We start from the raw sequence: 24664 nt of genomic DNA, 5'->3' as shown, positions 1-24664 counted from the left end.
TAGGCTATGTTTAGTCCTCCACATCGTAGGTAGACAATCACTATGTGCTAGGCTATACACTTTGTGCTTGGCTGTCAATAGTGTATCATCACATTGTGCTAGTTATGAGTAATGCAGACTCACGGGGTAGTTCTGAGTCGTGAAGACTCACAGTGTGCTAGTTCTGATTAGTGCACACTTGCAGTGTGCTAGTTTTGAGAAGTACACACTCACTCTGGTCGAAGCAGTTCTAGCTCTGAGTAATATTACACAGTGTTTTAGTACTGAGGTACTACTCACTCTGGTTGGAGTAGTTCAGGCTATTATAGTTCTATACTCACTCTGGTCAGAGTAGTTCTAGTTTTTAAACATTGATGAGCAACAGAAAAACACATACAGAATCGATGTGTTGTTTTATGTAAACAAAGTCTGATCCACCGCACTCCTGGGCATATCTGTCTCACTGTAAATGCCATGAGATACAGTGCAATCACCTGCAGCTGTTTATCCCATGTAATGGGCAAATGGCATTGTCAACATCAAATTGTCAGAGTACTTCTAGTTATTAAGTCTATACTCACTCTTGATGAAGTAATTCTAGTTATTAATAGTCTATACTCACTCTGGTCGGAGAAGTTCTAGTTATTATAGTTCTATACTCACTCTGGTCGGCGTCGTTCTAGTTATTATAGTTCTATACTCACTCTGATCGAAGTAGTTCCGGTTATTATAATTTTATACTCACTCTATTTGGAGTAGTTCTAGTTATTAAGTTTAAGGGTGTTTTCACAAATAGTCATCTTTAAAATAACCGATCTCAGTCCTCTTTAGTGAACTCTGGGGTAAAAAAAAAGAAGCTAAAGAACTCAGTTCCCTTTGTATTCACACTGCCTGTCACGCCTGCTCCCGCTTCCCCTCTCTGGCGCTCGAGGGTGCCAGGCTGCCCTTCATTACCCCACACCTGTCACCATCATCACGTGCATCAGCGCTCATTGGACTCACCTGGACTCCTTTACTTTGTTGATTACCCCTCTATATCTGTCTGCTCCTCAGTTTGTTCCCTGTGTCATCATTGATGTTAGGTTTTCCCCTGTCCAGACAATGTCCTTGTTTGTTTCTTGTATATTATCCATTAAATGTACCCTCCCTGTACTTGCTTCTCATCTCCCAGCGTCGGTCCTTACACTGCCATTGACTTAGAATGAGGACTCAACTATTTTGCCTGTTCACTTAACCTATTTTGTGGTCCGAGTCTTCTTTGATTTCACATTGCAATGTTTTAAAAGGAACCAAGGTCTTTTTCCAACATTTAATCAATGTACTCTGCGTTTTTACAGGACAAGCCATTCAATCAGAACATGTTATCATACTACAGATATTTATTAATACTTATATCTTGGAAGATAATAGATTGCATTTAGTTAAAAGATGAGACATAATAATTCTAATTTCTATGAACATGTAAATATTATTGGTAACAGAATAAATAGCAGAAGAATAACTGCAGACAAATAATGCTATAATTGAAAATTCTACACCCAATGTAGTCTACTGCCCCTTTAAGAGCTAAAATAGATTTTGTACCCTATGTCGTGATTCTCACCAAGGATATTGTTGTCATCACACATATTGTTGTCATTCAAACCCCACATGGAGATAAACAGGTTAGAATATATCTCTTTATAGATCACATATTGCAAACAAATAATATTTTTCTGCGAACCGGCAGATAATCATCTTCTCTCTTTTGTGGCACCAACGTGAGGGGTTATGGGAGGGGAAACAGTGTTGCAGTATTCTAGTATGTGGTGTGGGAATAATAACAAGCGAACCTGTGTAGCTTTGTGTTCACATTGCCCTAAAAAAGTGAACCGGACCGAGGAATTCAACTGACCACCTCTCAAGTTCGGTTCGCTTCGGGGTCCCTTTTGAGGGGTCTGAGTTCCTTTGGAGTGTTCACACTGGACAAAAAAATTAAGCAAACCACGCTGAGTTCACAAAAATTGTCAGAAAGGGACCAAGTGTGAAAACACAATAATACTCACTCTGGTCAGAGTAGTTCTTGGTCTTGAGCTCCAGTTGTTTCCCCTGCAGTTCCAAGCTCTCCACATGAGTCTGCAAGTCCTTCTTCTCCCCCTCCAATGCATCCTCAAACTCTATGAATTTCTGTGGGAGAGAACAACCATACACAGTCAGTCAAAACGCTATGGGCTGGTTTCCCAGACACAGATTAATCCTAGTCCTAGACTAAAACGCTGACTCAAGGGAGAATCTCCACTGAAATGGGTTTTTTTAGCCCAAGACTAGATTTACTCTGTGTCCGGGAAACCGGCCCTAAACATTTTTATGGGAGAGAACATCCACACAGTCCTCAAACTCTAGGAATTTCTTTGGGATAAAACAACCAATAATTAATTCAGGAAGTGAACTGAAATTGCAAATCAAGAATGGAAAAATCTTAATCAAAAATAAAATAGATAGGAATTACAGCGCACTCGGAAAGTATTCAGACCCAGTGACTTCTTCCACAATTTGTTACAGCATTATTCTAAAAATGGATTACATTTTTTTTTAAATCTTCATCCATGTCCACACAATAATGACAAAGCGAAAACAGGTTTTTAGAAATGTTAGCATATGTATTCAAAATGTAAAAAACAGAAATATCTTATTTACATAAGTATTCAGACCCTTTGCTATGAGACTCGAAATTGAGCTCAAATGCATCCTGTTTCCATTGATAATCCTTGAGATGTTTCTACAACTTGATTGGAGTCCACCTGTGGTAAATTCTATTGATTAGACATGACTTGGAAAGGCACACGCCTGTCTATATAAGGTCCCACAGTTGACAGTGCATGTCAGAGCCATGAGGTCGAAGGAATTGTCCTTAGAGCTCCTAGACACGATTGTGTCGAGGCACAGATCTGGGGAAGGGTACCAAAACATCTCTTCAGAATTGAAGGTCCCCAAGAACACAGTGGCCTCCATCATTCTTAATTGGAAGAAATTTGGAACCACCAAGAATCTTCCTAGAGCTGGCCGCCCGGCCAAACTGAGCAATCCGGGGAAAAGGGCCTTGGTCAGGGAGGTGACCAAGAACCCGATGTTCACTCTGATAGATCTACGGAGTTCCTCTGTGGAGATCTGAGAACCTTCCAGAAGGACAACCATTTCTGCAGCACTCCACCAATCAAGCCTTTATGGTAGATGGTAGAGTGGCCAGACGGAAGCCACTCCTCAGTAAAAAAGCATATGACAGGCCGCTTGGACTTTGCCAAAAGGCACCTAAAGGACCCTCAGACCATGAGAAACCAGATTCTCTGGTTTGATGAAACCAAGATTTAACTCTTTGGCCTGAATGCCAAGCGTCACATCTGGAGGAAACCTGGCATCATCTCTACGGTGAAGCATGGTGGTGGCAGCATCATGCTGTAGAGATGTATTTCAGTGCCAGGGACTAGGAGACTAGTCAGGATCGAGAGAAAGATGAACGGAGCAAAGTACAGAGATATCCTTGATGAAAACCTGCTCCAGAGACCTCAGGACCTTAGACTGGGGCAACATTTCACCTTCCAACAGGACAACGACCCTAACCACACAGTCAAGACAACTTCAAGACAAATCTCTGAATGTCATTGAATGGCCCAGCCAGAGCCCGGACTTGAACCCAATCGAACATCTCTGGAGAGAACTGAAAATAGCTGTGCAGCGAAGCTCCCGATCCAACCTGACAGAACTTGAGAGGATCTGCAGAGAAGAATGGGAGAAACTCTTCAAATATAGGTGTGCCAAGCATGTAGCGTCATACTCAAGAAGACTCGAGGCTGTAATCTCTGCCAAAGGTGCTTCAACAAAGTACTGAGTAAAGGATCTGAATACCTACAGTGGCAAGAAAAAGTATGTGAACCCTTTGGAATTACCTGGACTTCTGCATAAATTGGGTCATCAAATGTGATCTTATCTTCATCTAAGTCACAACAATAGACACACAGTGTGCTTAAACTAATAACACACAAATTATTGTATTTTTCTTATCTATATTGAATACATCATTTAAACATTCACAGTGTAGGTTGGAAAAAGTACATGAACCCCTAAGCAAATGACTTCTCCAAAAGCTAATTGGGGTCAGGAGTTATCTAACCTGGAGTCCAATGAATGAGACGAGATCTAAGATGTTGGTTAGAGCTGCCCTGTCCCACAAAAACACTCACAAAGAGTTTTCTATTCACAAGCAGCTTTGCCTGATGTGAACCATGCCTCGAACAAAAGAGATCTCAGAAGAATTGTTGACTTGCATAAAGCTGGAAAGGGTTACAAAAGTATCTCTAAAAGCCTTGATGTTCATCAGTCCAGTGCCTTTAAATTGAGAAAGTTCAGCACTGTTCCTACTCTCCCTAGGAGTGAAAATAAGAATTTGTTCTTAACTGACTTTCCTAGTAAAATAAAGGTAAAATAAAAAAAATAAAAAAAGGAGTGGCTGTTCTGCAAAGATGACTGCAAGAGCACAGTGCAGAATGCTCAATGAGGTTAATAAGAATCCTAGAGTGTCAGCTAAAGACTTACAGAAATCTCTGGAACACGCTAACATCTCTGTTGACGAGTCCACGATACGTAAAACACTAAACAAGAATGGTGTTCATGGGAGGACACCACGGAAGAAGCCAGTGCTGTCCAAAAACACATTTCTGCAACATCTGAAGTTCGTGAAAGAGCACCTGGATGTTCCACAGCGGTACTGGCAAAATATTCAGAGTTGATTGGAAAGAACACACAACACTATGTGTGGAGAAAAAATGCACAGAACACCAACATAGAAACCTCATCCCAACTGTAAAGTATGGTGGAGGGAGCATCATGGTTTGGGGCTGCTTTACTGCCTCAGGGCCTGGACATGCTATCATCGACAGAAAAATGAATTCCCAAGTTTATCAAGACATTTTGCAGGAGAATGTAAGGCTCTCTGCCCTCCAATTGAAGAAGCAAATCAACAGCAGAATGGCTTCAACAGAAGAAAATACACCTTCTGGAGTGGCTCAGTCAGAGTCCTGACCTAAACCCGATATGAGATGCTGTGGCATGACCTTGAGAGCGGTTCACACCAGACAGCCCTAGAATATTGATGAACAGCAACCGTTTAGTAAAGAGGAATTGTCCAAAATTCCTCCTGACTGTTGTGCAGCTCTGATCCGCAACTACACAAAACATTTGGTTGAGGTTATTGCTGCCAAAGGAGGGTCAACCAGTTATGAATCCAAGGGTTCACATACTTCTCCCACCCTGCACTGTGACCTATTCATGCAGAAATCCAGGTAATTCCAAAGGGTTCACATACTTTTTCTTGCCACTGTATGTAAATGGGATATCAATTTTAAATTTGCATAAATATCCCAAAAGCTGTTTTTGCTTTGTCATTATGGGGTATTATGTGCATATTGATGACTTTTTAATTTTTAAAATTTTAAATCAATTTTAGAATAAGGCTGAAACGAATCAAAATGTGTAAAAAGTCAAGGGGTCTGAATACTTTCCGAATGCACTGTACATAGGAAAAAGTAAATTATTTTCAACCCTATTGTATGCAGCATAACAATTTATCAATTCCATGAATGCATGATGTGTGGTAAACGGCTCACATTGTAAAATATATATTATATTGATACACTTTTAGAAAAAGGGGTTCCAAAAGTTTTTAAAAATCTAGATTAGAATCTAAAAAGGTTATTCTACTGCCGTCCCCAGGTAAGAACCATTTGAATTAACCGTTTTGAGTTCCAAATAGAACCCTGTATGAAAAGTGTATGAAAAGTGTTCTACATGGAACCCAAAATGGTTCTCCCACGGGGACAACAGTAGAATAACCCTTTTAGATCAAAATGTTAAACGTTCATGTATCAGCATATCTCCTCCATTTCAAAGTGTTTTGTCCCATGTCATACTAACTGAACCAGACCCTGCTCTCCTGTCTCTCTGTGTACAGGAATCAGAAAACAAACAGAAACTAACATAGCTGTCTGGCCTGCCTGCCTTCCTTCCAAGGGCTCTCTCTGCAGTCTGCAGAGTTTTATAAAGCCTTGCACAATGGGCCGGCCGGGCTGCAGTCTTACGACTGTAATCCCCCGACTGTAGCGAGACCCTGCCTGCTGCTAGAGATATGCTCTACCATCGTCTGGCTGACCTCAAATAACAAGAACCGGGAACATAGGGAGGCAAAACTGCCAAAGTTAGGGACAGGGACATATGTCCATTTTCTCACCCAGTACGCCCCTAAAAATGCTCCTGTTAAAAGTCTATGGCACTCCTATTCATGGGGCCTGTGAATTGCCATTTTCCTACAAATGCCCGGCGTTGCTCCCTGACCTCAACGAATAGACAACCCCACCCCATCTCCCTATTCCCTACACATTGCGCTACTTTTGACCGGGGCCCATGGTGCACTATAGGGTACATGGGTCAACTCCAGTTTCACCAGTTGACCAAAGCAAAGCAGCACCATGAGAAAACAATAGCAACGCGCTGCAGTCTCTCACTCACTCACTCACCCCCCCGCCCTTCAAATCCCCTCCCCAGGACACTGCTTGCCCCTGGGCCCCCCCTCCTCCCCAGCCAGACCCAGCAACCCAGCGAGCTCCCAGCAGCATCCACAGTAGGCGGTGGTCTGGTGAGAAGATGGCCTCACGCTAGATGCAGCCAAAACAATAACAGGCTCTCTTTTTAATCACAGGAAATGAATTGAAGCGCCACGCAGTGGAATGTGGCATTTCTATTCTGATAGTACATACGGTATTTCAATCAATAAATCAGATTGCATATTGCTATTTAAAAACATCATATGTCAAAGTGCTTTATAGCATATAGGGATCAACATGTTGAGGTCTCAAATCTTCAGGAATCAAACAATATTCATTAATGGTCCTTTGAACAAATGTATCTACATTTCAGCCTTAGCGTGACTGTGGTTGTCAATTACTCTGTTTCGTGGATAAAATAGAGACTTAGGGAGGAATCATAGAACATGATGTTGCATTTATGTACCAGTGGGTACCCTAACCTCTATATAGTGCACTACCTTTGACTACCTATGGGCCCTGGTCAAAACTAGTGCACTATAAAGGGAACAGGGCACCATTTAGGTCTGTCTAAAAGTCTTGTAATCTGAGCCTTGACAATTACTCCCAAAGGAAGCACATGGCACAGGGAGGAGATTCCAGCCAGGGTGTGGGCTGTCTTCTCTCTGGACTTGGGAAGATGTTCCCTCTGTCTCTCTCTCCATCTCGGTCTCTCGTTCTTTCACTCTGTCTGCCTCTTTCTCTCTCACTGGGAAGAATTTCTCTCTCCCTCCCTTTGTATCTCTCCATCTCGGTCTTGTTCTTTCGTTCTTTGTCTACCTTTCTCTAACTCCCTCTGTGTTTCATACTTAGGCTGACTGGCTCTCACTCAGGCAAATGAGAAAAAAGTGCACTCAGAATATCCGGAAGACCAAAGAGTTACTTTAAGGAGCAGCTCTCTCTGTGGGTCGAACCCCAAGAAGTTCTGGAAAACAGTTAAAGACCTGGAGAATAAACCCTCCTCCTCACAGCTGCCCATGTCCCTTAAAGATGATGTGGTTGTTACTGACAAGAAGCACATGGCTGAGCTTTTTAATCACCACTTCATTAAGTCTGGATTCCTATTTGACTCAGCCATACCTCCTTGCCCGTCCAACATTTCCTCATCTCCCACCGCTTCTAATGTGTCTAGCCAGAATGCTCCTCCCTCTTTTTTCCCCTGCCCCACTACAAAGTTTCTCCTTGCGGGCGGTCACTGAGTTCCGAGGTGCTAAAGGAGCTCCTTAAACTTGACCCCCAAAAACCATGGTTTAGACCCTTTCTTCTTTAAGGTTGCTGCCCCTACAATCACCAAGCCTATATCTGACCTTTTTAACCTGTCTCTCCTCTCTGGGGAGGTTCCCATTGATTGAAAAGGCAGCCACAATTCATCCTTTATTTAAAGGGGGAGATCAAGCTGATCCTAACTGTGATAGACAGGGCAAATAGAAATAGGCCTATCAAAAGTGTTGGAAAAACTTCTCAACAATCAACTCACTGGCTTTCTTGATGTCTATAGTATTCTCTCAGGTATACAATCTGGTTTCCACTCAGGTTATGGATGTCACTGCAACCTTAAAGGTCTTCAATGATGTCACCATTGCCCTTGATTCTAAGCAATATTGTGCTGCTATTTTTATTGACTTGGCAAAAGCTTTTGATATGGTAGACCATTCCATTCTTGTGGGCCGGCTAAGGGGTATTGGTGTCTCTGAGTGGTCTTTGGCCTGGTTTGATAACTACCTCTCTCAAAGAGTGTAGTGTATAAAGTCAGAACAGATGCTGTCTCAGCCACTGCCTATCACCAAGGGTGTATCACAAGGCTCGATCCTAGGCCCCAAGCTCTTCACAATTTACATCAACAACATAGCTCAGGCAGTAGGAAACTCTCTCATCCATGTATATGCAGATGATACAATCTTATACTCAGCTGGCCCCTCCCTGGAGTTTGTGTTAAACGCTCTACAACAAAGCAGTCTTAATGTCCAACAAGCTTTCTCTGCCCTTAACCTTGTTCTGAATACCTCCAAAACAAAGGTAATTTGGTTTGGTAAGAAGAATGCCCCCTCCCTCTCTCCCTCTCTTTCTGCCATAAGCACAAAATCAGGTTACAGTGCCAACCTCCCTCAGTGTACAATTGATTTCCCATAATGCACCCTGCCCCATCCCCCCACAACTCACCATGTCACTGTCTCAGGCAGTGCCTTAAACCAATCCCTGGGTCGCATCTAAAACATTTGTTTGAAATGGCATCTGTGCACTCGTATGTTCACTGCTGCATTCAAAGTTCGAAACCACCACAGCAAATATAGTGCACTATGGTCTCATTGTAAATTGAGCTCTGTTGTAAAGGTTATTATAACTCTGACCCCAACTCGTACCTTTATAACATTACCTGCACAATGTAATGTGATAATTACTGTTACTTTAATGTATAGTACACTATTCTTCAGTTCATCATGAAGTCTTTAATTCATATAATACAGTTATAAAACAGTACCTGAGTTACTCCAAAGAACTTTCACTATATCTTTACAGGTTGTCATTATCATTATTTATGTTTGTTGGAGCAAGCACTATTTCATCCAAATACTTATCACATTTTCTGACCAGCACACTTACTAATGTAATGAATACGATGGGAGACAGAGAGCTGGTTTCAAGCGCAGGGTGCAGCAGGTGTTTATTTGTAAAGGACCACAGGAGGAGGCAGGTAGCTGGGTCCAGGGGCAGGCAGAAGGTCATACACAGGGGTCCAAAAAGGCAACAGTACAGGCAGGGAGAAGGCTAATGACACAGTCCGTGATATCAGGCAAGAGGTTGATGACAGGAAATTCGATAGGCAAAAAGCCATCGTTAGTGAGGATAGCCAAAACTACGGTGCACAGGAGGATTAATACAGGAAAAAAACAGAGCTCCGAATAGAAGTGTATCAAAACAAACAATACCTCACAATGATTGTGTGCCAAGAACTGAACTAATTAGTGTGTGTAAATGACATACAGGTGTGTGAACAGGTGATCAGAATTCAGATTATTGGGATCTGGAGAGTGAGCTATGTTCAGGGGATCTTCGTGCTTGAGAGAGTGAGTTGGAAGCAGACCTTAGAACTAATTCTTGCACATGCTATTTTTGTGTCACTTGCTTCAAAAAGCATTTAAAACATATCCTCTTTACACTTTCATGATAATCTATTTTAAATGTATGCATTTAATCATGTTCTCTTCCCTCAAACGTAGCAAACAATGAGACAGAGAAAACCATTCTGTCCCAAATGGCACCTTATTCCCTATATAGCCCCATGGGCCCTAATAAAAAGTAGTGCACTAGGCCAGGATTAGGGTGCTAATTGGGACGCAGTCGATGTGACATGGTATATAACTTTACACACATGTGACTAAGCATCATGTGGCATTGGACCTTTATTTTGGGTAAAACCCTGCACAGCTGTCTGCTTATACTATACTAGAATGTGTCTAGGAGAACACTAGCAACGGTCATTAAAATTGTTAAAAGGTTTTTAAAAACAATTCTAATAAATTCAAACAGTTGGACAATGGATGAAGATACCCTAAACGTTTTGAATTTATAGCACATAAAACATTTTACTGGAATGGAAACATAATGGAGTTCAGGGATTTTGGTGGGATATTCAATTTATTGTCAAATGTCACTTTTTTTCTTAGAATCCACTTATGTTCTAATGGTATACGGTATTTATTTTATTTTGTGTTAAAAGTATGTGCCTCATTTCCATAAATGTCCATACAGTGTCTTTGGACAGTATTCACACCCCTTGACCTTTTCCACATTTTGTTACGTTCCAGCCTTATTCTAAACTGTAAAACAAAATCCTCAGCAATCTACACCCAATACTCCATAATGACAAATCGTAAACAGGTTTTTATAAATGTTTGCAAATGTATTAAATATAAAAAACAGAAATACCTTATTTACATAAGTATTCAGACCTTTTGCTATGAGATTCAAAATTGCGCTCATGTGCATCCTGTTTCAATTGATAATCCTTGAGATGTTTCTACAGCTTGATTGGAGAACCCGATGGTCACTCTGACAGAGCTCCAGAGTTGCTCTGTCGAGATGGGAGAACCTTCCAGAAGGACAACCATCTCTGCAGCACTCCACCAATCAGGCCTTTAATGACCCGACAGATGTAAGCCACTCGTCAGTAAAAGGCACGAGAGCCCGTTTGGATTTAGCCAAAAGGCACCTAAAGACTCTCAGACCACGAGAAACAAGATTCTCTGGTCTGATGAAGCCAAAATTGAACTTTCCGCACGGTGAAGCATGGTGGTGGCAGCATCATGCTGTGGGGAGGTTTTTCAGGGACTGGGAGACTAGTCAGGATCGAGGCAAAGATGAACGGAGAAAAGTACAGGAGAGATACTTGATGAAAACCTGCTCCAGAGCGCTCAGGACCTCAGACTGGGGTGAAGGTTCACCTTCCAACAGGACAACGACCTTAAGCAAGATGGCGCTGATAGAGATGACAGCATCGCTTTTAGTCCTTAGGAAACTGTGCAGTATTTTGTTTTTTTTATGTATTATTTCTTACATCGTTACCCAGAAAAAGTATTATTACATACAACCGGGAAGAACTATTGGATATCAGAGAGACGTCTACGACCAGGAATACGACTTTCCAAAAAGCAGATCCTTTGTCTGCACCTCCCAAGGTGTTTGAATTGGTTCCAGAGGTTGACCCAAAACGACGCCGCCGGAGGAGAGGGTGCCAGAGTGGTCTTCTAGGGAGGCTTCGGATGTGCACACACCACCCACCGCTTCAGAGTATATTACTCGCTAATGTCCAGTCCCTAGTTGACAAAATCAGGGCAAGAGTTGCTTTCCAAAGAGATATCCGGGTTTGTAACGTTCTCTGTTTCAGGGAAACATGGCTAGCTGGGGATATGCTGTCGGAGTCCATACAGCCAACGAGATTCAGTGCATCGCGCCGACAGGAATAAACCTCTCTCCGGTAAGAAGAAGCGTGGGGGTGTATGTTTCATGATTAACGACTCATGGTGTAATTGTAACAACATACAGGAAATCAAGTCCTTTTGTTCACCTGACCTAGACTACCTCACAATCAAATGCCAACCGGATTATCTCCCAAGAGAACTCCCCTCGGTTATCATCACAGCCGTGTATATCACCCCGCAAGCAGATACCAAGACGACCATCAAGGAACTTCACTGGACTTTATGCAAACTGGAAACCATATATCCTGAGGCTGCATTTATTGTAGCTGGAGATTTTAAACAAAGCTAATTTGAGAACAAGGCTACCTAAATTCTAGCAGCATATCAATTGCTGTACACGAGCGAGTAACACGCTCGACCATTGCTACTCTAACTTCTGCGATGCATACAAGGCCCTCCCCCGCCCTTCTTTTGTCAAATCTGACCATGACTCCATCTTGTTGCTGGCCTCCTATAGGCAGAAACCAAAACAGGAAGCGCCCGTGCTTAGGTCTATCCAACGCTGATCTGACCAATCCGATTCCACGCTTCAAGATTGTTTCGATCACGTGGACTGGGATATGTTCTGGGTAGCCTCAGATAATAACATTGACAAATACGCTGACTCAGTGGGTGAGTTTATAAGGAAGTGTATAGGAGATGTTGTACCCGCTGTGACTATTAAAACCTTCCCTAACCAGAAAACGTGGATTGATTGCAGCGTTTGCGCAAAACTGAAAGCACATACCAACGCATTTAATAATGGCAAGGCGACTAGAAATATGTCTGAATACAAACAGTGTCGTTATTCCCTCCGTAAGGCAATCAAACAAGCAAAGTGTCAGTATAGAGACATAGTGGAGTCGCAATTCAACGGCTCAAACATGAGACGTATGTGGCAGGGTCTAAAATTACAACAATACTGAATGAACACTTTTATTTTAATAATACATCAATCAAATCAATTTAGCCTCAAATAAATAATGAAACATGTTCAATTTAGTTTAAATAATGCAAAAAAAAATTTGTTGGAGAAGAAAGTAAAAGTGCAATATGTGCCATGTAAAAAAGCTAACGTTTAAGTTCCTTGCTCAGAACATGAGAACATATGAAAGCTGGTGGTTCCTTTTAACATGAGTCTTCAATATTCCCAGGTAAGACGTTTTAGGTTGAGGTTATTATAGGACTATTTCTCTCTATACCATTTGTATTTCAAATACCTTTGACTATTGGCACGTTAGTATTGCCAGTAACAGAATAGCTTCCATCCCTCTCCTCGCCCCTACCTGGGCTCGAACCAGGAACACATCGACAAAAGCCACCCCCGAAGCAGCGTTACCCATCACTCCACAAAAGCCGCAGCCCTTGCAGGGCAAGGGGAACAACTACTCCAAATCTAAAAGCGAGTCCAAATCTAAAAGCGAGTGACGTTTGAAATGCTATTAGCGCACACCCCGCTAACTAGCTAGCGATTTCACATCGGTTACACCAGCCTAATCTCGGGAGTTAATAGGCTGCTGGCAAACACACAAAAGTGCTGTTTGAATGAATGCTTATGAGTCTGCTGCTGCCTACCACCGCTCAGTCAGACTGCTCTATCAAATATCAAATCATAGACTTAATTATAACATAATACACATAATAGATCATTCATATGGTCAAATCCGGAAACTATCATTTCGAAAGTAAAATGTTTATTCTTTCAGTGAAATACAGAACCGTTCCGTATTTTATCTAACAGGTGGCATCCATAACTCTAAATATTCCTGTTACATTGCACAACCTTCAATGTTATGTCATAATTCTGGCAAATTAGTTCGCAACGAGCCAAGCGGGCCAAACTGTTGCAATGAACGCAAGAGAAGTGACACAATTTTCCTAGTTTAATATTGCCTGCTGACATGAATTTCTTTTAACTAAATATGCAGGTTTAAAAATATATATACTGTGTATTGATTTTAAGAAAGGCATTGATGTTTATGGTTAGGTACATTCGTGCAACAATTATGCTTTTTTCGCAAATGCGCTTTTGTTAAATCATCCCCCATTTGGCGAAGTTGGCTGTCTTTGTTAGGAAAAAAATTGTCTTCACAGTTCGCAACGAGCCAGGCGGCCCAAACTGCTGCATATGCCCTGACTCTGTTGCACAGAACGCAAGAGAAGTGACACAATTTCCATAGTTAAAAGAAATTCATGTTAGCAGGCAATATTAACTAAAAATGAAGGTTTAAAAATATATAAAATATATGATTTTAAGAAAGGCATCGATGTTTATGGTTAGGCACACATTGGTGCAACGACAGTGCTTTTTTCGCGAATACACTTGTTAAATCACCCGTTTGGCGAAGTAGGCTATGATTCAATGATAAATTAGCAGGCACCGCATCGATTATATGAAACGCAGGACAAGCTAGATAAAATCAACAACCATGTGTAGTTAACTAGTGATTATGTTAAGATTGATTGTTTTTTATAAGATATATTTAATGCTCGCTAGCACCTTACCGTGGCTCCCTTGCTGCACTCGCATAACAGGTAGTCAGGTGGCTGCAGGTAGTCAAGTGTACCTATGATGAAAATTACAGGCCTCTCTCATCTTTTTAAGTGGGAGAACTTGCACAATTGGTGGCTGACTAAATACTTTTTCCCCCACTGTAGGTATCACAGACTCGGTCAGGGAGAAGTTGAAAATGTCAGTTAAGACTCTTGCCAGTTGGTCCGCGCATGCTCTGAGTACATGTCCTGGTAATCCGTCTGGCCCCGTGGCCTGGTGAATGTTGACCCGTTTAAAGGTCTTGCTCATATCGGCTACGGAGAGTATGATCTCACAGTTGTCTGGAACAGCTGGTGCTCTCATGCATGCTTCAGTGTTGCTTGCCTCAAAGCCAGCAAAAAAAGACATTTAGCCCATCTGGCAGACTCACGTCACTGGGCAGCTCGTGGGATTTCCCTTTGTAGTCCATAATAGTTTACAAGACAACTTGTAATTGTGAAAAGGCTGGTTTCATTGTAGGCATATTTTTGTCCATAAAAGTCTGTGTCAAATACAATTATTGTATTGAATAAAATGTAATGAAATACAGTACATTCACATCAGAATCACAACTTTGGCAGAATCCTTCTGCAAACACACAAGCACACTGAACTGATCACCAACCTGGCCCAGGCACAATCCAGGCAGGCACTATAAGCAGGCCCCTATACTCATTGAACCACCACTGATGATGTTACATAGATAGGCCTTTCCACGGTCTCTGATCTGCTGTGTTGATAGGGATGGGCCATTAGGCCAGATATGAGTACTCACTGCATGCAATTGAAGGTGACAGACTGACCAGGTGAATACAGGTGTAAGCTATAATCCCTTACTGATGTGACTTGTTAAATCTACTTCAATCAGTATAGATGAAGGGGAGGAGAAAGGTTTAAATATGATTTTTTAGCCTTAATACAATTGAGACATCAAATCAAATGTATTTATAAAGCCCTTCTTACATCAGCTGATCTCAAAGTGCTGTACAAAAACCCTGCCTAAAACCTCAAACAGCAAGCAATGCAGGTGTAGAAGCATGGATTGTGTGGACATGGATTGTGTATGTGTAAATGTCACATTCAGAGCATGGGCAAGACAAAATATTTAAAGTTCATTTGAATGGGGTATGTGCCAGGTGCACCGGTTTGTGTCATGAACTGCAATGCTGCTGTTTTTTTCCACAATCAACAGTTTCCCGTGTGTATCAAGAATGGTCCACCACCCAAAGGACATCCAGTCAACTTGACACAACTGTGGAAAGCATTTAGAGTCAACATGGGCCAGCATCCCTGTGGAATGTTTCTGACACCTTGTCGAGTGGAAGCCCTGACAAATTGAGGCTGTTCTGAGGGTAAAAGGGGAGGGGGGGCTGCGCAACTCAATATTAGGAAGGTGTTCTTGATGTTTGGTATACTCAGTGTATATTACATTAGGCCCTATGAGCTCTGGTCAAAAGTAGTGCACTATATAGGGTATAGGGTGCCATTTGAGACGTAACCCTTGTTACTTAGGCCTAAAAATAAATGGCCTACAGAAGGAATGTGAATGGGATGTGGGTATAGCTTATAAATGGTTCGTTTTGGGGTTTATTTTTTGTAAAACTGGCATACAGTGGCAATGAAAACTGAACTGCTATTGAAGGTGAATGTATGTGCTGTGATTATTAGTAATGGATATGGCTAGTGATAAAGACACTGGTCGAGTCTTTATAAACAAAACAGCCATGGATGGAGTAAATGCACCCTCACCTCCTCTGCCTGCTTGCGCAGCGCCTTCTCGCGCTCGTACTGGGTGATGAGCTGCTCGTTGTCCTCCTTCAGCAGCTCGAGCTCCACCTCGTGCTCCTGGTTCTCCGTTAAAACCGAATCCAGATTCTCCAGAACGTTCACCACCAGCGGCATGAGCTCTTTGACCACTTCCTCGTCGTAGCTGCTGATGAGGCGCTCAAACTCCCGGTAGATGCTGTTGGCCAGGCCCGACACCCGCTCCGACATAACGGACACCGAGCCATAGTCGTCCTGATAGACAACCTCATCGATTTCCATCATCTTGGCAAAATGAGGCCTGGGTCCGATACCAGATGTGAGATGATGTTGCTTAGATAGGCCTACCGTTATAAAACACGCTTACCAAGACGAAAGAGAAAATACTAATCATTGAAATTATAATCCATTCGGATTAATTATCAATAAAACATCACCTGTGTCATTCCATATCCCGAACGATTTCAAAGATTGCTATCATTTGGGTGGTATCCATGTTTGCAGTTAGAATTTCTAACCTTGAACTACTAAATTATACTGAGACATTTTAATTCACAAAAAAATATATAGGCTATTTACAGGGAGTTAGAGACACCGCCCTCCTCGAGCCAACAACCACTGCTGCACCGCAGCCTCGAGGACGGAACGACGCACCCAGCTACAGCCTTCCTCGCGACAGCAACATCCAATTCCGGTAGCAGTCGGTTCCGTCCTTACCTACCAGTGTATCGACCGTGGTTGAATACATAACGATTGAGAAATATGTCCTCAACAATACACCTGCCGCTCAGCAGCCGGAGCCATGGACCCCAGCCATTACTGTGAGGATTCGAAATCGGTAAAAAAAAATAAAGAGGATAACGGTGTTCCCTTTTGCCGCCAACACCCAAGCCGCCCCTTAAATCATATTTGACCCGGTTTTTGCTACTGTTGTTGTTCTCGGCTCTGGGACGATGCTGTTCGGTGTCGGTGGCGCTGTCGGCTCTGGACTAGTAATTCTGACAGCAGCACAAACGATGACGTCACTTTCGTATGGTAATGTCAAGACCTTCTAAATAAAAGCCCGTGGATAACTCATTCAAATTATATTCCATTTTAATGAATGGACACTTGTATTGTGCCAACAACAAAATGCAAAAAGCTATTTATAAAAACAAAAAATATGGTAAAAACATACACATTTTGACCAAAAATGTTGATAAAACGTCTCGGTGCTCCTTAGGCCATTAGACATAAACATTACACAAGTTGGAAATCGCAAATTCAACAACGAGTGGTTTGTAATAAATAGTGTCTAACTACAAGCATTGCAACAATCACTAGCCTGCTATTCAGTGGATTGGCTGTGTGGTCCAAAGTCTGGATTTAAGGGGCTATTTTCCAAGTTTAAAAGGATAAACATTCAACATTGACCATGGTGTCAATCCAGCATGATTTCTGCAGCACTCAAAACAACTGGAATCTCAGAACTGGGAAATCTGATTTCAGTGAGTTCAAGCAAACTGGGAACACTGACTGAAAAATAACATTTTCAACTGCCATCCAAGTCAGAATTGCAAGTCAGGAACTCTGGCCTCTTTCTAGAGCTCCAACCTGAAGATCACTGAAGTCATAATTTTTCAACCTTGTTCCCAGTTGTCTTGAAAGCACAATAAATCCAGAGAATGGCAGACTTTGATGTTATTTTATTTATTTAACTAGGCAAGTCAGTTAAGAACAAATTATTGTTTACAATGACGGTCTACCCCGGCTGAACCCTAACCAGGACGACGCTGGGCCAATTGGGAGTCCCATGGGGCGGCGCACAATCACAGCTGGTTGCGATACAGCCTGGAATTGAAACGGGGTCTGTAGTGACACCTCTAGCACTGTTAGGATCACCACTTTATTTTAAGAATGTGAAATTTCAGAATAGTAGTAGAGTGGTTTATTTCAGCTTTTTTCTTTCATCACATTCCCAGTGGGTCAGAAGTTTACATACACTCAATTTGTATTTGGTAGCATTGCCTTTAAATTGTTTAACTTGGGTCAAACTGTTATATAGGGTTGAGGTCGGGGCTTTGTGATGGCCACTCTAACACCTTGACTTTGTTGTCCTTAAGCCATTTTGCCACAACTTTGCAAGTGTGCTTTGGGGTCATTGTCCATTTGGAAGACCCATTTGCGACCAAGCTTAAACTTCCTGACTGATGTCTTGAGATGTTGCTTCAATATATCCACATAACTTTTATTCCTCATGAAGCCATCTATTTTGTGAAATGCACCAGTCCCTCCTGCAGCAAAGCACCCCCACAACATGATGCTGCCACCCCCGTGCTTCACGGTTGGGATGGAGTTCTTCGGCTTGCAAGCCTCCCCCTTTTCCCTCCAAACATAATGATGGATATTATGGCCAAACAGTCCTCCTTGTTTCATCAGACCAGAGGACATTTCTCCAAAAAGTGTGATCTTTGTCCCCATGTGCAGTTGCAAACCGTAGTCTGGCTTTTTTTAATGGCGGTTTTGGAGCAGTGGCTTCTTCCATGCTAAGCGGCCTTTCAGGTTATGTCGATATAGGACTCATTTTACAATGGATATAAAATCTTTTATACCTGTTTCCTCCAGCATCTTCACAAGGTCCTTTGCTGTTGTTCTGGGATTGATTTGCACTTTTCGCACCTAAGTACGTTCATCTCTAGGAGACAGAACGTGTCTCTTCCTGAGTGGTATGACTGCTACGTGGTCCCATGGTGTTTATACTTGCGTAATGTTGTTTTTACAAATGGAAGTGGTACCTTCAGGCGTTTGGAAATTGCTCCCAAATATGAACCAGACTTGTGGTGGTCTACAATTGTTTTCTGAGGTCTTGGCTGATTTTTTATTTATTTTCCCATGATGTCAAGCAAAGAGGCACTGAGTTTGAAGGTAGGCCTTGAAATACATCCACATGTACACCTCCAATTGACTCAAATGATGTCAAGTAGCCTATCAGAATCCTCTAAAGCCATGACATCATTTTCTGGAATTTTCCAAGCTGTTTAAAGGCACAGTCAACGAAGTGCATGTAAACTTCTGACCCACTGGAATTGTGATAAGTGAAATAATCTGCCTGTAAACAATTGTTGGAAAAATTACTTGTGTCATGCACAAAGTAGATGTCCTAACCGACTTGCCAAAACTATAGTTTGTGAACAAGAAATTTGTCGAGTGGTTGAAAAACAAGTTTTAATGACTCCAATCTAAGTGTATGTAAACTTCTGACTTCAACTGTATAACAAGATTTTTTTATTAGCTAGAGAAGAATATTTTCAATAATAGCTAAGGCCTAGTTATCACGTTTCACATTGGATTTATTAACTACAAAGGTAAGGCGTATTTTTAATTCTGGTGCCGCTCTGCACACACAAGCTTGTTAGCTTGCTAGCTCAAGCTTGTTAGATAGCTCAAAGTTCCTTCATAGAACCAATCCTCCTAGGTATAACTCTGTGGACTTAATTCAGATAATGCATGTCATAACAAGATCAGTAGCTCTTCAAGCCTGCTCCTCAACTCGCACTAGCTCTCTACACCCATAAAATGTTGTACCATAGGCTACACTTGTCTGTCCATCATGCATGTAAAGAACTAGCTTACCTGCCTTTCTTAATACCTTTTATTTAACTAGGCAAGTCAGTTAACACATTCTTATTTTCAATGACTGCCTAGCAACTGTGGGTTAACTGCTTTGTTCAGGGGCAGAACGATAGATTTTCACCTTGTCAGCTCAGGGGTTTCAATCTTGCAACCGCACAGTTAACTAGTCCAACGCTCTAACCATTGCACTCCACGAGTAGCCTGCCAGTTACGCGAATAGAGTAGAAGCCAAGGTAAATTGCTAGCTAGCATTAAACTTATCTTATAAAAAACAATCAATCATAATCACTAGTTATAACTACTAATCCAGTTTAGCAGGCAATATTAACCAGGTGAAATTGTGTCATTTCTCTTGCGTTCATTGCAAGTGCCAACACCACATTCATTGTTCTGAGCAAGAAACTTAAACGTTAGCTTTTTTACATGGCACACATTTTTACATGGCACATATTGCCTTCTTCTCCAACACTTTGTTTTTGCATTATTTAAACCAAATTGAACATGTTTCACTATTTATTTGAGGCTAAATTGATTTTGATGTTTTACATTAAGTTAAAAATAAGTGTTAATTCAGTATTGTTGTAATTGTCATTATTACAAATAAAAAAAATTGTCTGATTAATCGGCATTGGCTTTTTTGGTCCTCCAATAATCGGTATCACCATTGAAAAATCATAATCGGTCGACCTCTACTCCTGACCCCCTTTATGCAGGTCAGGTGCTTCTTTTCATTATGCTACACATTTCACCAATACTCAGCAGCTTATGGTGGTGTTGAATTTGGAGTCATGTTATGGATTGGCCATGTGGCAGAATGGGGTTCCCTCCCTCTGGGAGTTTCTGCCCAGGATCATAAGTCATCGCAACTGCACGAGTACGAACCGGGCATCTATGATCCAATCCGGGACTAACATTTCTGGATTGATGATACCTCCCTCTGCTGCCTCTCTCAACCCATAACACTCTTTTTCCTCTATATGAGAGGGATATAGCGGGGACATGACCTGTTTAGCCTGGGATACATGATATCCCGGGGCGAACCGTGGGGAAGTGGCAAGACTATATACCCCCAATTGTGTTCTGATACTGCTGGAGGACAGCTGTAAATTGTTGGACTTTATTTTGATTATTATTATTCCAGAGCCCTCGCGAGGTCCTGGTGCTTTTCATCTAACTCATGAGCCTGCTATTTCACCTTTTTTTTGTAGTTGCATCATACTTGTCAGTCCCCCGGACAAGATGAGCCTGCAAAGTTCATTCACCCACTGGATCACAGAGCTGCATAAGACAAAGAATAGTTCCCATCAGCACAAGTATTTATACCCCCATTTAGGTGGAGTCTCCTCCTTTTCTCTAAACATTACATCTTTGTTGCTAGGCAGGAAGTTAAGGGATGTGGGTAATAAACGGTTCCTTCTCCCTTCGTGTGACCTGACCTCAGCCTCCACTGCTCACTAATGCACAGCTATCCACCCTTATCAGTGACCTCAACCATGCAATTACCTTTTCCCTAACTTAGTAACTCTCCAAGCCCAAGGCTCATATCCACCCTACCATATTCTTTCCTCCTATATATAAACATGAACTTCTGGTGTAGCAACTATTTCAAATTACAATCCAACATGTTTTTCCAACAGAATTGGCAGAATGAACACACCCCTGATCACACACAAGCAGTTCACTTCATAGCAGCCATATAAAAACAGCATGATCATGATTACTTTGCTTCTTCAAGTCCTTCTTGCAACTATCTATGCACTCTCTTCCTCTCACCTTTTCCCGCCACTTGTGGACTTCAGTGCACAACACCTCGGCTGTCTGTGACCAGGCGAAAAAATCTTTCCATGTCAAACCTTCATATCAAGACTGCTAACTGCTACACACAACCTACATCGTTGTCAACTCATAGTCAACATAGCTACTAGAACTAACGTGTTAGTAAAGATGCTACAATCATGCAGTACAGTGTACAGTCAGCAAGCAGTTTAGCAGTTACACTGACGGACCCCGATGGCAACAACTTAATAAAAACCAAAAGCCTACCTTGACTTGGAGTTCCAGTATTGGATAGCCATAGTCAGCTAGCTAAAATAACACCCCTCTCTGTTTGAGACAGGTGTTTGAGTAGGCTACACTAGCTAGCTGCATTCAGCTAGCGAAGGGAAAGTAAAAGTAAAAAAATAAATGATATATATATATACACTGCTCCAAAAAATAAAAGGGAACACTTAAACAACACAATGTAACTCCAAGTCAATCACACTTCTGTGAAATCAAACTGTCCACTTAGGAAGCAACATTGATTGACAATCAATTTCACATGCTGTTGTGCAAATGGACCGTTACCTCCGCCTTTTTGCAAGGAGGAGCCCTGCCAGAGCCCTGCAAAATGACCTCCAGCAGGCCACAAATGTGCATGTGTCTGCTCAAACGGTCAGAAACAGACTCCATGAGGGTGGTACGAGGGCCCGACGTCCACAGGTGGAGGTTGTGCTTTTACAGCCCAACACCGTGCAGGACGTTTGGCATTTGCCAGAGAACACCAAGATTGGCAAATTCGCCACTGGCGCCCTGTGCTCTTCACAGATGAAAGCAGGTTCACACTGAGCACGTGACAGACGTGACAGAGTCTGGAGACGCCGTGGAGAACGTTCTGCTGCCTGCAACATCCTCCAGCATGACCGGTTTGGCGGTGGGCCAGTCATGGTGTGGGGTGGCATTTCTTTGGGGGGCCGCACAGCCCTCCATGTGCTCGCCAGAGGTAGCCTGACTGCCATTAGGTACCGATGGTATCGATGCAAGTGGCTGTTCCACTGGTTGTCATAAGGTGTATGCACCAATTTGTAAGTCGCTCTGGATAAGAGCGTCTGCTAAATGACTTAAATGTAAATGTACCGAGATGAGATCCTCAGACCCCTTGTGAGACCATATGCTGGTGCGGTTGGCCCTGGGTTGCTCCTAATGCAAGACAATGCTAGACCTCATGTGGCTGGAATGTGTCAGCAGTTCCTGCAAGAAGAAGGCATTGATGCTATGGACTGGGCCGCCCGTTCCCCAGACCTGAATCCAATTGAGCACATCTGGGACATCATGTCTCGCTCCATCCACCACAGACTGTCCAAGAGTTGGCGGATGCTTTAGTCCAGGTCTGGGAGGAGATCCCTCAGGAGACCATCCGCCACCACATCAGGAGCATGCCCAGGCGTTGTAGGGAGGTCATACAGGCACGTGGAGGCCACACACACTACTGAGCCTCATTTTGACTTGTTTTAAGGACATCACATCAAAGTTGGATAAGCCTGTAGTGTGGTTTTCCACTTTCATTTTGAGTGTGACTCCAAATCCAGATCTCCATGGGTTGATAAATTTGATTTCCATTGATCATTTGTGTGATTTTGTTGTCAGCACATTCAACAATGTAAAGAAAAAAGTATTTAATAAGAATATATTTATAGATAGCTATTTCTCTCGCTCGCACTTCTCCTTAAAGCCAACACCTCATTTGGCAGCCTTTCTTTCCAGTTCTCTGCTGCCAATGACTGGAACGAATTGCAAAAATTGCTGAAGTTGAGACTTATATTTCCCTCACTAACTTTAAACATCAGCTATCTGAGCACCTAACCGATCGCTGCAGCTGTACATAGCCCATCCAATCTACCTCTCATATCACCATATTGTTTTTATTTACTTTTCTGCTCTTTTGCACACCAGTATTTCTACTTGCACATCATCACCTGCACATCTATCATTTGTGTTAATTTGCTAAATTGCAATTACTTCGCGACTATGGCCTATTTATTTCCTTACCTCATGCCATTTGCACACAATGTATATAGACTCTTTTTTTCTATTGTATTGTATTCTATTCTTTACACTTGTTTATTCTGTGTGTACTAGTTTCATTCTGATGTTTTGATTGGGTCCCCAACATGTCAGTTCATACTGCAAGAGCTCTGATAGGTTAGAGGACGTCCTCCAGAAGTTGTCATACTTACTGTGTAAGTCTGTGGAAGGGGGTGAGAACCAAGAGCGTCCTAGGTTTTGTATTGAAGTCAATGTACCCAGAGGAAGACAGGAGCTAGCTGTCCGCCAGCTACACCATGGTGCTACCCTACAGATTGCTATTTTAGACTATTGCAAAACAGTGTGTTTTAATCAATTATTTGGTGACGTGATTATAGTTTTATTTAAAAAGGATAACTTTTAACGTTTCACTTGTCATGCCTCTGACAAGGATCAAAGGCCCTGGTAAATCAATTACCTTGGTAAATAGCTGACCAACCAGACCTGGTTTTGACACCTTAACACTCGGTCGTAAATTAGGCAGGAGAGGAAATCTTTCCCTTTTGCTCCTCTGTATTGGGAAAGAAAAGTGCTTTGTCTCCAGCAGACATTTGCTGCCAAAACCTTTTGTCCAAAAAGTGAACATTGGAACATTATTTCTAACATCCGATTGTTTGGAATGGTCAGTGGGGATCTAATGAATAATAATGTCGTATGGCTTTTCATTTTGTGATGTTATTAAAAACTGTATGAACCAATGCTGTAAATTAGGAAGGAAACCCCCTTCAGCTGTTAAGAGATTATAGTTTGTGTCCCTTGCACATTAAAGCCACGCCACGAATTAGGTCAGAAGAATGTGTCACTGTGATGGAACCACCCTTTTCGACCAGAGTGCTAAAAATAACTCGCTAAAAATTAACACGTAAACGTGAAGCATGAGCTAAATGTTACAAATGGTTGGAAACTCAAACTCAACGAGTTGAAGATGATGAACTCACTAGACCAAAACATTGACAGTCTGCAGCTGTGCATGTAAAGGGATTAGAACTTTGACTATCTACCCGAGAAAGGAAGGAGAAGATCCCATCTCAGACAATCATGGGTACATCTGAAGATCTGTTCTGAAGAAACCACTCCAAAGCCAGGACAACAAAGGACCATGTGACCTCTGGTGGACAATCAGAGCCATTCCCCATAGAAGGATTGATGGTCATCTCTCTGTTGAAACAAACAAAAGACATCTACACGTAAATGTAGTAATTACATTTATCTAGACGAGCGGTGGTTCATGTGCAAGGTATATGATTAATGTGAGAATAGTTATAGAATGTATCCACGATAAATGTCCCTTTCTATCGCTCTTTCCCAACCATTGTATAACAAGCCATCATATCTTGTCAGTCCACTAAGGACTTTTGTCTCATG

At 42.1% G+C, this 24664-nt stretch overlaps 1 protein-coding gene across 15 annotated transcripts in view; it reads right to left on the bottom strand.

The window, feature by feature from the left end:
• Window positions 1–16849, bottom strand: part of LOC118358962 (C-Jun-amino-terminal kinase-interacting protein 3-like) — a 71133-nt gene extending 54284 nt beyond the window's left edge. For 13 of the 15 annotated variants that reach the window (XM_035737017.2, XM_035737027.2, XM_035737029.2 and 10 more), the window contains exons 1-2: window positions 15830–16849; window positions 2025–2145 (exon numbers count right to left, since the gene is read on the bottom strand). In XM_035737017.2, the coding sequence (XP_035592910.1) occupies window positions 2025–2145; window positions 15830–16129 (421 nt within the window). In that variant the 5' untranslated portion in view covers window positions 16130–16849. Of the gene's footprint in view, window positions 1–320; window positions 333–2024; window positions 2146–15829 lie in introns of those variants that run through there. The other 2 variants (XM_035737018.2, XM_052480259.1) reach the window with 2 other exon arrangements.
• Window positions 16850–24664: the final 7815 nt, after the last annotated feature.

The sequence above is a fragment of the Oncorhynchus keta genome, chromosome 26 (assembly GCF_023373465.1).
Source record: "Oncorhynchus keta strain PuntledgeMale-10-30-2019 chromosome 26, Oket_V2, whole genome shotgun sequence".
Classification (NCBI taxonomy): Eukaryota; Metazoa; Chordata; class Actinopteri; order Salmoniformes; family Salmonidae; genus Oncorhynchus; species Oncorhynchus keta.
The sequence above is the reverse complement of the archived record's forward strand: the minus strand, read 5'-3'. Positions and strand labels throughout refer to the sequence as shown.